This window comes from Giraffa tippelskirchi, chromosome 10 (assembly GCF_054371585.1).
Source record: "Giraffa tippelskirchi isolate mGirTip1 chromosome 10, T2T-mGirTip1v1.2.pri, whole genome shotgun sequence".
Taxonomy (NCBI): domain Eukaryota; kingdom Metazoa; phylum Chordata; class Mammalia; order Artiodactyla; family Giraffidae; genus Giraffa; species Giraffa tippelskirchi.
Genome location: NC_137284.1, coordinates 105,850,313 through 105,865,733, shown reverse-complemented (window position 1 = coordinate 105,865,733; position 15,421 = coordinate 105,850,313). Strand labels below are relative to the sequence as shown.

The window sequence follows — 15,421 nt, the reverse complement described above, 5'->3', positions numbered from 1 at the left end:
TGGTATTATGCTAGTCTACCAGCAAAAAGAACACCAGAAAAGCTCATCTGTCCATGTTTCATTGATTTAAATTGATAACCACAGATACAAATCTATTATATTTACAACTTAAGTACACATTATGTTAAGCAGAATAATGGCCCTGTGTTGATGGCCATATTCTAATCCCCATACTCTGTGAATGTATTTCCTTTTATAGCAAAAGGGAATTTAGATTGCAGATGAAATTGAGGTTGCTAGTCAGCTGACCTTAAAATAGGAATGATTACTCTGGATTACCCAGGTAGTCCAGTGTAATCACAGAGGTTCTTACAAGTGAAAGATGGAAGCATAAGAGGGATCAGAGTGAAGAAAAATGTGGTAGAAAGGACTGAACTTGCAACTGCTGGTTTCAGAGACAGACAAAGAGGGCCATGAGCCAAGGAATGCAGGTGGTTTCCATAGCCTGGAAAAGGCAAGGAAATGAATTCTCCCCAAGAACCTCTCAAAAGAAACATGGTTCTGCTGACATCTTATTTTAGCCCTGGGAGACCTGTTTTTGGCTTCTGAACTATGAAGCTGTAAGATACAAAATTTGTATTGTTTATGCCACTATGATTGTGGCAATATGTTACAAAAGTATTAAAAAACTAATATACATGTGATTAAAAGTATATAACTGATATACTTTTGTGGTTACAAAAGTAAGGCATGCACAGTATTTAAAAGAAAAAACCAAACACAGCAGACATTTGATGTAGAAAATTTAAATGCCTTGTCACACCCATCCCTGATCCTCCACTGATATCCATTCTTGACCAGTGGGCATGTGGAGTGGGACCCTCTGCCGCTCAGCCCTCCAGTTGCCTACCCACAACCATAAATAACCACCCCTACTTGGCAGCAGATGTGTAATGTCAGAATTAGTTTATGATTTGTTGTTTAGTCGCTCAATCGTGTCTGACTCTTTTGCGACCCCATGGGGTGTAGCCTGCCAGGCTCCTCTATCCACGGGATTTCCCAGGCAAGAATACTGGAGTGGGTTGCCATTTCCTTCTCCATAGTTTATGACCGTCCAGTGCAAAAAGATGACACTAAGGCCAAAACAGGAAACTGCATTTGAACCTGGCTCTTAGATCTTGCTGAAGAATGTTTCTGGAACCATATAAGTTAACTAAACAGATTTTAACATGACCCTTTGGGACCCTTACTGCCACCTACCGGGACCTCCTCACCCTACGCAAGGAGAAAATAATCTTTAACCACCCGAGCACACAGCCGCGATGAACAAAATGGATCTGAGAGCCAGGCTCACCTCCTCCCTCCAGTCCTCCTCAGCAACTCCAGACTGAGGCCTCTGATTTCCTTTGTTACTGATGTATTCTTGACTTCATGTCTTAAACTTATAAGTTCTACAGAAATTAAGTGTCTAAGTACTCATTCCCCTGAGCCATTCCTTTGCAGGAATTTGCTAATATTCTCTATACACCTCATCTGTGCACAGATCAACAGCAGTGATATTAGATTTTACCTTTTACAAAAATGCAGATATCTAAAATTCTGGGGAAGAAGGCTAGATTAACCCCCCTCAGAAAGGAGATGGATACCTGGTACCAGAATACATGGGAGCCAGTGACATCTTCTCCTGAGGAACAGGTGTCTCCGAGACACAAGAGCTGAGGACTGGGTGATTTTCAGGAACAGTGCAGCACAGGAAGGGCTGAGTTGACCCAGAGGCAAAGTGGCTGCAGCACTCTAGAACTCTCAGAGACTACTGATTTAACTCTCCACTTGCTTTGGTTTGATTGAACAAAGGTCTCCATGCTCCTTCTTCCCTCTCTCCCAAGGATAACTTGTACCTGATTTGCAAAGTCCCTCATAATCAAGTAGAGTACACTTAGGAGGCTGCAGTTACAATCATAAGGGAATTAATGGGCTTCTTCTTTTCCACTTCCCATCCCAAATCATGTCTGTCCTTGGGCACAGGTGCTCAGACACTTGCAGCTTTAGCACACAGTCTATAGACTAGTGTTTTCCACAGAGGGGAGTCTCTGGGGCCAATTTTAAGGAGTTCAATAGATGGCCCAAGTGAATATACAAAAGGATTGAAGATCACTTAAACAAACCAGTACACAGATTAAAAAACAATCAAAACATTTCTTAGAAGTGGTTATAACTACAATGAACGGCAGTAGGATAAACACGAAGATGTAAAACAGGACATCAAAATCACAAAATGTGGGGGAGGGTAAAAAAGGTCCATCTTTTAGAATGTGTTTGAACTCACATGACTAACAGTCTAAAGCAAGCAGACAGAGTCGTGGGTAAACTTTCTCGAAAACCAGGGTAACCACAAATCAAAAACATACAACAGATTCACAAAAATCAAAAAGAAAGGAACTGAATAGGTTGAACAGGTGGCTCAGGATGACTGAGATGGAATGGTGTTCGTTCTCTGTTACAAGTGCAGGTAAGATCATTACGCTGATAGAGACAGGTTCTAACCTTGGGGAAGGCTTGGGAAAAGTGTCCTTTCCCTGGTTTTCTTTCTTTTTAGCCAATATTGGTTCAAGATGCCATGAACCTGAAATATGGTGGAAAAGAAGGACCAGATAGACGTAAGTTCAGAGAAAAGGGGACTGGGAGGTAAAGACCATGAAGAACATATCAAGTGATACCAAAATTCAGATATTATGTTATGTCCCAAGCATAACCTCGTGAAGGCCCTGAAGGATGACTCTGAGACCAGACACTTAAGACTCAGAAACAGTTCTGTCCCCAGTACCAGGCCAGGGAACATGGGTGATGGGAGCCAATCAAACCCAGAACCATATATATTAGCAAATAGAATTATTAAAGTCCTATGCATACCTGCCCCAACCACTAGTTGTTAGTAGCCACGTCATGATTGCTAACAAGGCTTTGATCTAAGGATAAAGATTTTGTTTATCTTGAAAAGTGCACAAGATGTATCCCCTCTCTTTAAGCTGATCAACACTCTTCTCTCCACCCAACATTCACTCACAAACGGATATGTGAGATTCACACTCTCCACAAAAACCAAATGCTTTCTGTAAACCAAGAAATGTTTCATTTAAACTTATTCAACTCCCTCAAAGAAGTCTTGCATTTTAATCAAAACTCTTTGTAACAGAGAAAAGGGCAGTTATCTCAACCCATCCATAGCCCCCAGAGACACCGAGTGACCACAGCAGCCTTCCTCATCTCAGTCACCTGTACAGGTGAAAGGGAGGTGCTTTTCCCCACTAGATCTTGTGCTAACAAGGCATCCCAGATCAACGCCATGAAAGGCAAAGTTCACCTTATCAATATTTCTCAGGAAAGGGTCTCTGCCTGTGGCTTCTGCTTAGTGAGCCAAAAGGAACAAACTGTCCCGGGCTTATCCCTAGAGAGATAAGAACATCATTGGCACACAGGTTCCTGTCTGTACAGGTATGCCTTTCTTTTTCCATCCTCAAAGCCACCTAAAATCACAGCCATCTGCATTCTCCTTTCACGTACAGCGAAGAGACCATGCAAAGGGTGGGGAGGAGGCTCTTCTGGGACACAGGAAGCTGCTGCCTCTGCCTCAGATTCCTCTTACCTTGTTGAAGTCTTCAGAAGTCGCCCTCATTTCTTTCCATGTCTTGTTCAGGAGCTGGATACAGATGCAGAAAAACTCCTCGAAGGATCTGTCATGGGTGAAGAACATCGGGTGGAAATCGTTGCAGGTCTCACTAGCTGGAGGAAAGAGGAGGGAAAGAAGGGAGGAAGTTGAGAAGGAAAATGAAAAGACACGGCCACATCCCCCTAAGGGAGATGATGGTAGGCACATTTGGCTCAAGCCACCGTGGAAAAAAGGCACTTAGAAAAGGCAACCAGAGGCTAGTCCCATGAAACCTCCAAGTTTAAGGTCAGATGGTCAGACCTATCCTTACGCACATATTTAGATTGAAGGAAGTTAGCTCGTAACTCTTCCCATGTCATGATCATTATGGCTTTGGTCCAGGATGCCTGGCGTTGAATATGGGCTCTGCATCTGCCTTATTGACCTTATAAAGATCATTCAAACTGCCCTGTCAGTCACAGCTCCTCCATCACCCGTAATTTCCCATTTCTCAACTGAATAACTGGCAGAAGATGAGCTTTCTCGAATACACAATTAATTGCAACTTTGAAAATAGCATCCTTGAATTATTTCTCCAGGGGGCTCTTTTCTCTCTTACGGCAGTAAGCAGGAGACATCTGAGATCATTAAGCATCTGATACCATTAACCATTTGTTTGACATTCCCAGATACAGATGGCTGGAGGTCAAAGCAGCCCAAGTGTCTTTGAAGGTTCAATACTGGACCAAACCCTGAAATCAGTCAGACCGCCTTCAACTGCCTTCAAACCACCTCATTACAAAGTTTCCTTTGTCATGGTCAGGCCCAGTGCTCTGAATTCTAGGTGTGACCACCTGTCTCCTCTTCCCAGACCAGCACACCAGCCCCTCCCTTCTCCTCAGCTCTTTGTCAAGCTTACATTTTTACAGCCCTTTTACATACATTCATTTGCTCTTTAAGGAGAAGGCAATGGCAGCCCACTCCAGTCCTCTTGCCTGGAAAATCCCATGGACGGAGGAGCCTGGTAGGCTACAGTCCGTGGGGTCGCTAAGAGCTGGACACGACTGAGCGACTTAACTTTCACTTATCCCTTTCATGCACTGGAGAAGGAAATGGCAACCCACTCCAGTATTCTTGCCTGGAGAATCCCAGGGACGGCGGAGCCTGGTGGGCTGCCGTCTATGGGGTCGCTCAGAGTCTGACATGACTGAAGTGACTTAGCAGCAGCAGCAGCAGCGTTTGCTCTTTATAATACCTCTGACTGTTCATGTCGTATGAATGAGGCCACTGGAGCCCAAGGAAGTATGCTTTGTGACTCCCCTATCCCTGATTCCCCAGGGCCAAAACAGGATTCTACATTGCTTTTTCTTTTAATATAGGCTGTTATATACAGTGAAAGAATTTCTATTTTAACTGAACTCTATTTAAAGGTCAATTAGTCCTCAAGGCCCCAGATGGTTAAATTTCAAGCCCTGGAAGCCCAGGAGGGCCGGAGGAGTGGGGCGGGAGTAAGGTTTACAGCACTTGGGGAAGGTCAGGGTGCCCGTCGTATAGTTGAACACAGACATTATTTAGAGAGAATCCCCTGAGGAAAGCCCCTGGTGAGTGAGCCCTGATCAAACCCATGGGGAAATGCTCCGCTCTGGTAGGGGCACACCTATACACAAACCTCTTTTGTCTTCATCCTTTAGAATAGATAGTAAATGCTGTTCTCTTCCTGAGAAGGTACGGGCATAGGCTAGCAGCAGCCAGCAGTCACACTAAAAATGTTTGGGTCTAAGGGCAAAAGATTTGGGTTCAAGTCCATCCATGACAATGAGGAGCTCACTTCACCTTTATGACTTTTGATTTTTGAAACTAAAAAGTATAAATGAAATCTCCACTGCCTTCCCCATTCATGGGAAAGTGCTTTAAAAGGATACAAATAGACATAAATATGGAACAAAGTGGTGGTGATGACAATGAAGGTTGTACCAGCAGATCATTTCCAGGAACATGGGCTGTTCTCTGATGGCCCTCAATTCTTAGTCAAGCCTGTTATTACATCTCAGAAATTAGAGGAAAGAACATATAAGTAACCCCAACTCCAGCTCATGTTAGTGGTGACTGGCCGACTGTTAGTCACAGTCGTGTCTGACTTTTTGTGACCCCATGGACTGTAGCCCACCAGGCTCCTCTGTCCATGGAATTCTCCAGACAAGAATATTGGAATGGGTAGCCAACCCTTCTCCAGGAGATCTTCCTGACCCAGGGATCAAACCCAGGTCTCCTGCCTTGCAGGCAGATTCTTCACCATCTGAGCCACAAGGGAAGCCCATGTTAGTGGTAGAGATGGTGAAATTGAAGAAAGTGAAGTCCTGACCTGATATACAAAGCTATTTAAGGGACTTGAAAAGTAAATGCAGGAGGGTTGTGTGTTTGCTGCCCTGGGCAATGAGCTGTCACTCTTACTTTCATAAGCACTGAAGCCAGTAAAATTTACAGGTCTATAGCAGTACTTTAAAGCACTATCACCATACAAAAACTTATTAATCACATTATCACAGTACCTTTTTCAGGACTGGTGTGATTATATGTGTGTTTTATGCCCTAATTAAAGTTTTCTGGGACTACTGGAGCTGAGCAAGCCAGACAAAACTGAGAACAACGAGCCCTGCTCTTGCCTGGGTGAAGAGGGACGGCAATGACATCCTTCATAATAGGGATCAGGTGGTAGAAGATTGTGTGTAACTCACAAGGGCTCTAGGGCTGTTACCTTCACAGCAACCCAGGAGGTAGGCATGATGCTCATCCTCATTTTATCTATGAGAAAGGTGAAACTTGCAGAAATTAAGCCTTCCATCATGTCAACTAAGGCAGGTGGCCCCAAACGAGCATTGGAAACCTAGTTTTAGTTGACCCAGCAGCAGCTTCCTACCTTAGTGCTCCTTCCATCAAGAGCACAGGGCATTTCCTTGTGATTGATGCTTTGAAAATTAATTTCTCCACCTACTCTCCTAGATCTCCTTGGATTCTTCCTTCAACAGAAACCGTGATCTTGATGCACAGCCCAGTGAGGCTCACACCAAGTACACAGCCAGCACCTGTTGATGGATAATACCTGGCCATGTGACAGTACCAACAACGACTATACCACTGTCATTAGCCACATGTCAGGCACTGGATTTTCATTGCTGTTACTTATTACATTGAGCCTCTAGGAAAATAACATCAATTTCTTTTTATTTACATTACAAACAGTGTTGAAGGGTTCTGAAAGTTGTCCAGGGTCACACAGCTTTCAAGTGGCAGCGGTGAGATTCAAACTCAGTTGACTTGGCTCCAAAGTCCATCATCATTGCCCTTACATTGTTGCAGTGACAGCCCATCATTGTTGCACATCCAGCATTCTACACCAGAGCCATTGTTTTCAACCTCCATAAGAGGACGGCTTTGCCATCGTCCTAAGCTTCTTTGGGACTCATCCTTTGTGATGAGAAATGGGCACACAACAAATCAAAACCAATTTGCTCCTTCACATGTTACCAAAGAAACAATGAGAAGACTGATGTATTTTGGAATTTATGATTTAAAGGTGTTCCTATATTAGAGGCAATGAAAAAGTAATAAGTATTAATATTTTTTTTCCTCAAAAATATTCAAATTGCAGATATTCAGGATTGAGGATGATTGAGCAGGAAGGACTGGTCCAGATTATCTGATCTATTTTCCTCTTTCATTTTTCAGGTAAGAGCAGTGAGAAAGACAAAATGGCTCGTCCAAGCGTTCGTGATGCAGAAAGTAGGCAAAGATGCTGGGAGTCAGGCTGCTGGGTTCAAATCCTGGTTCTATCACTTACTGCTGAGTCACCTGGCAACACATTTCATCTGTCATTGCCTGAGTGTTGTCTTTTGTAAACTGGAGGCAACAATAGAACAAACTTCATTAGGGGGCTGTGGGGATCAAAAGGGAACATGACGACAGGAAGTAAGCTCAGTGCAACTGTGGGCCAACAAAATTATGCTGCTCTTCATCCTATAGCAAGGGGACTTCAGCCCAGGCTGTCCCAGTGATAAACTAAGTTTGCATCAGCTCACAGGGTCCTTAATCTGGAGATTTAGACAAACAAACAAACAGATAAAAATAGGGAAAGGAAGGTTTATTACTGTTTTTTAAGGAAAACAGAAACACTTTCTGAAGAAAAAGAAGTGTTGAATTTGTAGGCAATGATTTTATAAATGGAATTTAAAGAGAAATTTTCAATGAGACAAAAATAGAAAGACTTTTTTAAAAACCAAGTTGTTTTTAAGCACACTATTTTTAACACGATGAGATTCTCTTTTATTAAAAAAAGGATCAACTTACTGTTCTTTTAAGTCTGGAATATTAAGGTATTTTCAGGGCTGGGAGTAAATGAGTTCTTATTAATTTGCTGACATTTAATTCACTTTTAAATAGGAAGCTTTGAAAGCTTCTATAATCCACACACTTTTGTTTCTAAAATGAAAAATAAGAATACTATACACTTATGTAGCATTTTTGCCTTTCAAAGTAGATTTGTTCTTATTTTCCATTGGATACTGTAAAGTTAGGCAGGTATGGTCATTGGAGGCTCAAAGAACAATGGCTTTTGTAGGGTAGCAAGTAAACAATGAAAAGTGAATACAAAGAAAGGGTTCTAGTGCTGCCCTGTGACCTTGAGAAGGTCATCTCAGCTCCAGGGCTCCAAGTTTCTTAACCTGTAAATGAGACCACCTGGTAAGGTTCCTGCCAAATCTAAGATTGTAAGACTACACACAGGTACACACACACACACACACACACACACACACACACATACACACGCTACATAATGTATTTTGAAGTCCCTAATGTCCATTAGTAATTATAGAACTTGGAGATTACACCTGCATTGAACTTTATGTCCTAAACTATTATTTCCTTGAAGGACAGGATGGCTACACATTTCAGTTAGGGTATTAGGGCATCAGAGTGGCATTTGCTAGGCTTAGAAATGTTTGATAAGCTAGTATTCAATCTTTCTTTCATAAGAAAAGTGTTAGTTGTTTTCAGCCCCTTTCAATCTATTAATATCACCGAATGCAGACCATTACATAAGAAAATTATACAACTAAAGATAGAATGACAAGATGACACAGGAAAATGCATGTAATTTCTGCTCTTTCATGGGAATTTTCTTAGACAAATGTAATGTTTGAGATGCTGAAAATCTCTGTTCCATGCTTCCGATGACCCTTGTTATACTCAGACTGTGAACCCATTTGCGAGGGACTAAAGGGACATGTTTTGGTGGCACTAGGCAAATTCTAAGTATTTTTACTATGAAATAATGAGCCATTTCAACTAAACTAGTCTTTGGAAACGGTGCACTTTTGAAAGAGAGATAAGCACTGGCCTAACACAAAGGGCATTTTGTTTTAAAATTCTGAGCTACAGGAAGAAGGGGATAAATCATGAACACAAGAGCACCGTGAAAACTGCCAGAATGGCTGCAAAATCTTACTAGGTGGCCACAGCATGGAAACTAGAACTATTTGTGGCTCTAAGGTCAGTCTGGGAAATATATTGACGAATTTACAGATGCAAACGTCTCTTTATATCTCTGCACAAAATCTTACCCTTGCAGCCTTTGAGTTTTCTATTTTTAGACTGGGTATTCCTTAATAGCTTGGCTTTGGAGTTTTGGTGTTGTGTGGGAAGATGTTCAAAGTTCAAAACCTTTTATAGGTGGGAGAGGTGAAAAGAAGCGAGGAGAGTGAGGGCAAGGAATGTGAAAATTCCCCACTGCTGAGCTCCACCAGTGCAGAAGCTTTCACCCCTGCTATTTCAGGACAGGGATCAGACGCTTGAAAGCTGCTCAGCGTTTCCCAGCTCCTGAAATCTGGTTTAACAGAACTCTGGATATTCTTTTCTATCCTCTCTCATGCCTAAAAATAGTATGAAATTGACACTAAAAAGACATATCGTCTAATCCAGTCCTCCATTGTTCACTTTCCTTCTGGGCTTTATTTTTTTTTTTTTAAGGACATAGGGAGAGAAAAAAAAATACCAACTAGTGTTAGGGTTAAAATCAGACTCAAGCATCAAAAGATAAACAACTCACCAAGAATGACCTGAGGCCATAGCTCAAGCTCACAGTTGCGTGTTAATAAAAGAGCAGAGATTCTAGAGTGAGGTTGATCTGGGGGCAAATCTTGGTGTCACTACTGAATAGCAATGTGACCTTTACCAACTTACTCTTCCTCGGGGCTCAGTTTCTTCATTATAAAAAAGATAATGTATCTTACCTCATCAGATTGCTGCTAAGATTAAATCTAAAGTGATGCACGATTCACATATTAACTGAGATAAAATAAGCATTAGTAAGTGCTAGTTGTTACCAGTTTTAATAGCAAAATAATTATTATTGTACTTAGCTAAAACGGCAAATTTGGAGGAATTATACTTGCAGATAGACATTATGAAACTATAATAATTAGAACAGCTTGATATTGGTCCATGAACGGAAAAACAGAACAACAAAATAGGATAGGGAGTTCAGATATAGTCTTATATGTACAATCACTAGATTTATGAAAAAGGTGACACTATAGTGAAAAGAATTTTCAACAACTTGTGCTGAGCCAATTACATATGCATCTGAAAAATGAATTATAACTTCCTACCTCATACCATCTACAAAAATCAACTCAAAATAGATTATAGGTCTCAGTGTGAAAGGAAAAACAATGAGGCTCCTATATAATACAGGAGAATAATATTGATAACATAGAAGTGAGCAAAGATTTCTTAAACAGGACCAAAAAAATCATTAACCCTAAAGAAAAAGGTTTTAATATAATATCTGCTTATATTAAAATCAAGAACTCTTTGTTTATCAAAAGGTACAAGAAGGATGGCAACTACACAGTAGGAGAAAAACTTGCAGCACTGTCTGGCAAAAAACTGATACCCATTGTGTATAAATACCTCTAATAAATCAATAAGAGAAAGAAAGACAACTCAACAGAAAATAAGCAAAATGGAGGCAGATACTTCACAAGATATCTAAGTGTCCAATAAACACATGAAAAGATGCTTGGCTTTTTTAATCACCAAGAGAAATGCAAATTTAAACTACAATGAAATATTTTCAAATATCACCAGAATGGCTGCAATGAAAAGATTAAAAAAAATAATTAAGTGTGGATAAGAATGTAGAAAAAAATGCAATTCTCATAAACAGTTGTTAGAAGCGTAAATCAGCTCAACCACTTTGGAAAGCAGTTTAACAGTATTTAGTCTACCTAAAATATTCATACTCGATGATACAGCAATTTTACCCAAATATATAGATCCAAAAGAAATGCATAAACTGGTGCTGCATAAGAAAGGTATCTGAATGTTCACAGTGGCTCTATTTGTTATAACCAAAATCTTGAAACAGTCAAAATGTCCACTCAATATATTAGATAAATTTTAGTTTATTCATATAGCAATATTTGTTGTTGTTCAGTCGCTCAGACGTGTCTGACTCTTTGCGACCCCATGGACTGCAGCACGCCAGGCCTCCCTGTCCATCAGCAACTCCCAGAGTTCACCCAAACTCATTTCCATTGAGTCGGTGATGCCATCCAACCATCTCATCCTCTGTTGTCCCCTTCTCCTCCTGCCTTCAATCTTTCCCAACATCAGGATCTTTTCTAATGAGTCAGCTCTTTGAAACAGTGGCCAAAGTATTGGAGCTTCAGCTTCAGTATCAGTCCTTCCAATGAATATTCAGGACTGATTTTCTTCAGGATTGACTGGTTGGATCTCCTTGCAGTCCAAAGGACTCTCAAGAGTCTTCTCCAACACCACTTTGTAGTAGACTTTGTAGTAAGTATATAGCAACATACTTACTACAAAGAAATAGTTTTTTAAAAGCTATACTGCACACAGTAGCATGAATGAATAGAAAACACAATGTTGAACAAACAGAATCCTCTAAAAAAGACGACACACTATGTGGTTTATGTAAAGCTCAAAATGGAAAATTTATCTATGGTGGTGAAAACAGGGTATTCTCCTATTCTCTTGGAGACAGGAAGAAATTGGGAGTAAGGCAGCCCCCAAGGGTCTCTATGTTTTGTTGTGCTTAGTTGCTCAGTCGTGTCCAACTATTTTTGAGCCCACCAGGCTCCTCTGTCCACGGGGATTCTCCTGGCAAGAATACTGGAATGGGTTGCCATGCCCTCCTCCAGGGGACCTTCCCAAACCAGGAATTGAACCCAGGTCTCCCGCATTGCAGGTGGATTCTTTATCATCTGAGCCACCAGGGGAGCCCCCATGTGTCTCTGGTGGTTGCATAATACTCTGGATCTTGAGCTAAGAACAGCAAAATGGATAGCGGGTTACTAAAAAATTCACTGAGGTGTGTTGTGCTTTCAGGATTTGAATACTTCTATTCATTTAAATTAGATTGATATAAAAAGTTAAGTTAAAAGAGCAGAATATGAGCTTTCTAAGCAAATAAGAAGGAACAGCATTTCAGATAGTGTAAAAACTACTGCAGATGATTTCGATGGGCTTTCAGAAGTGGTGCTGTATTTGCCCTGCCCATCACCTCTGGAGCCAGGGATTGGCATTTCATGTAGTCAGGTTAACTGCTGGATAGAAAAGCATATAACCTATCTATGCAGGCATCCTAGTGCAATCACTTAAGTGGTATTAGCCTCTAAATTTGTTCAGCGGTATGTCTCCACACCTGGACTTTAGTTCAATTTCATCTGTTAGATAGATAAAAGGGTATATGTATGCATTTTCTTTTGTGAAAGGGAATCCTGACCTCACTGAAGAGTATTGCAGATGCTGATGGAAAAGCTTTAATAGATTTGACTGGTTGTATACAAACTCTTCAGAGAAAGCAATGGCAACCCACTCCAGTACTCTTGCCTGGAAAATCCCATGGATGGAGGAGCCTGGTAGGCTGCAGTCTGTGGGGTCACTAGGAGTCGGACACGACTGAGCGACTTCCCTTTCACTTTTCACTTTCATGCATTGGAGAAGGAAATGGCAACCCACTCCAGTGTTCTTGCCTGGAGAATCCCAGGGATGGGGGAGCCTGGCGGCCTGCCATCTATGGGGTCGCACAGAGTCGGACACGACTGAAACAACTTAGCAGCAGCAGCAGCAGCATACAAACTCTTAAGAGTCACAAGTCTCTTAAATTAGTTTCCTCCCTCCCTTCGTCCCTCTCTCATTTCCTTCATTCATTTACAGATCCTTCCTTCCTTCTTTCTTTCCTTCCTTTCATTCATGCATGTGCATGTCCACCTATCCATGCATGTGCATGTCCACCTATCTGTCCATCCATCAGTCCACTGACCCATTGATTCACTCATCCATCCATCCATTCACCCACTCATTCATCCATTAATACATCCAACTAGTAAGGTGGTTAAGAACACTGTCCTGGAGCCAGTCTGCCTGAGTTTGGACCCTGGCTCTGCCACTCATTATCTGTATGACCTTGAGCTCAAGAAGAAGGAGAAATGAGTAAAAGACGAAGCTGAAGAAACCAGCAGGCCTCAAATCATCTAATTCTTTGTAGAACACATTAGGGAGCATGGGCTTTATTTCACCTGCAATAAGAAGCCATTAGCAGGTTTTAAACAGGAGTGGAATAAAGTAACAACTTCCTATCACCTTTCTTCCTCTACCTTTTATCTCTTTTTAATGGAATTAAAATTCAGGTAATTTGAGGATCCCTGTTATTCTGGACTCTACTTGATACTTCAGTGTATTAAGGGCGAGTGATAAACTACATAAAAACATTAGTGCTAAGTGGTTAGGAGTCACCAGAATTGAGGCTAGAATTCTTTCTCTATACTTTCTCAACTAAGTCCTTTATGTCATCAAGTCTCTATTATTATGATGATAATAACAGTAATTTACATCAGTAGAACTGAGTAAAGATATAGTGAGAGGAGTCTCATAAAACACCTAGCATAGTTCTTGGCATATAATAAGCACTCAATAAATGGTAGCTATAAAATGCTGTGCAGAATACAAATATGATGTGCAATTTTCCCCAAAATCTTAAATTTAGATTCATACAGGTTTAGCCTGTGTGAAATCTTGTTCACTTGAACCTCCTTTCATGAAAGTAACAGTTCCCCTGGAAAATTATAGAGCTGCATCTTATCATCATCTTATAAGATGTTCAACGAAATGACAAAATGTGCAGAATTTCCAGGAAATTATGATTTCTAATAAGAATGAGCTAAGTGACTCCTACATGTTGGCTTATAATTGAAAAATGGGCTTTCTGACATGCTCTGTGTTTATGCTTTTTGGTCCTCTGGCTGAAACAACTAAGAACTGCAGGAAAACAGAATCTGGATCCTGACACCTTCTCTCTTGGCAAAATAATTGCTTCTGGATTCACTTACAGGTCTCTGAACGGTCTAAGGAGAAGAACAGAACAGGAAAAACTGAATTCTTTGGGAAGAGTATCAAGTTTGCAGTATGCTTTAATAATACAAACCAAAATGAAGAATATTTTGCCGACCTTCTGGGTGTGGTGTGGCTGCAGCATTGGGAGGCACAGTGAACGATTAGGAAAGAGGAAGGTTCTAGTTGGGTGGTAAACAGTCCAAGGCAGGGCAAAGGAGAGCCCATCCAAGAAGTGATTTCTGCATGCCCTTATTGAAATTTCCTTTATAAGGAAAATTATTCTCAGAAGAGACATATTAAGAGATTGTCATACAGCAAATTTAGCATGGATATAAATAATTGCCTGTTCAACCATGTGAGATGGGCACTCGAGGGTTATGTTGGGATAGAGGCTGATTAATGAATGGCTGGGATGTGCCTCACTGAAGCCCCAGCAAGAAAGAACTGTGCGCCATCACATGACCATGGATGACATCTTTACTTGAGGCTCAGAGCATTAACCAGGGCTGGGGAGCTGGCAAAGAGGCTAAAAATAAGTAACCCTAAGTCCAATAAATAGCAAATAAAGGAAAGAGGACATGTCAAGTCTTTCTCATCGCATACATTCTTTCACGTCTTTGGTACTCAGTAATTGACTCCCCTTAAAAACTTAGTGATTACCTGTAGGTGTCAGGATAAAATGCAAATGATTTAGCAAAGCATTCAACACTTTCCAGTCTGCCCCTACGCCATTCTCCTAACTTTTCCTAACTGACCTAGGACTGAACATTAAATTCAACAATAAAGTCATGAAATAAACCTCTCCACTTATTATCTGCGGGGCTGCCCCATGGCTCAATGGGTAAAGAATATGCCTGCAATGTAGGAAATGTGGGTTCAATCCCTGGGTAGGGAAGATCCTCTGGAGGAGGGCTGGCAACACCCACTCTGGTATTCTTGCCTGGAGAATCCCATGGACTGAGGAGCCTGGCGGGCTACAGTTCATAGCATTGCAAAGAGTCGGACATGGCTAAGCAACTACACGCGCACATACACTTGTATCTGCACATGTTAAGCTCCTGGGTTTCCTTCTTCATGGACCCCAGTGAGTCAACCTTCAAAGTCCATCCCTTTGCTAAAGTCATTTCCCTCCAGCCCTGCCCAACTTCTGCTTCTTTTGTGTTTCCAGATGTTTTATTTCTTCCATCTATTTGGAATTCCCACACTTGATTATGAGCCTCCAAGACACAGGAATCCTGATTTAGTAATTTCTGCATTCTTAAAGGTGCTCACATGGCCAGCCTTCCACAAATACATGCCCGCAACCCCTTCTTTGGTTTCCTCTTCCTTCTGCCTCCTTAGACACGCTTTTCTTCTATGTGGTTTCCATTATGCCCCACTTTGTGCACTGTTAATAAAATGGGATGAGAGAAGTTCCCA

General features: G+C 41.3%; 1 protein-coding gene and 1 long non-coding RNA gene across 8 annotated transcripts in view; both read right to left on the bottom strand.

Moving 5' to 3' along the window:
* ELMO1 (engulfment and cell motility 1) overlaps positions 1-15,421 on the bottom strand; it is a 583,742-nt gene that overhangs the window by 163,242 nt on the left and 405,079 nt on the right. For all 7 annotated transcript variants that reach the window (XM_081534200.1, XM_081534196.1, XM_081534197.1 and 4 more), the window contains one exon: positions 3,584-3,720. In XM_081534200.1, the coding sequence (XP_081390326.1) occupies positions 3,584-3,720 (137 nt within the window). The remainder of the gene's footprint in view (positions 1-3,583; positions 3,721-15,421) is intronic.
* On the bottom strand, positions 9,591-13,070 carry LOC145523611 (uncharacterized). The gene is made up of 2 exons (XR_014066778.1): positions 12,929-13,070; positions 9,591-11,744 (listed from the first exon to the last, which is right to left on the bottom strand). It is a non-coding gene; the product is annotated as an uncharacterized LOC145523611 (long non-coding RNA).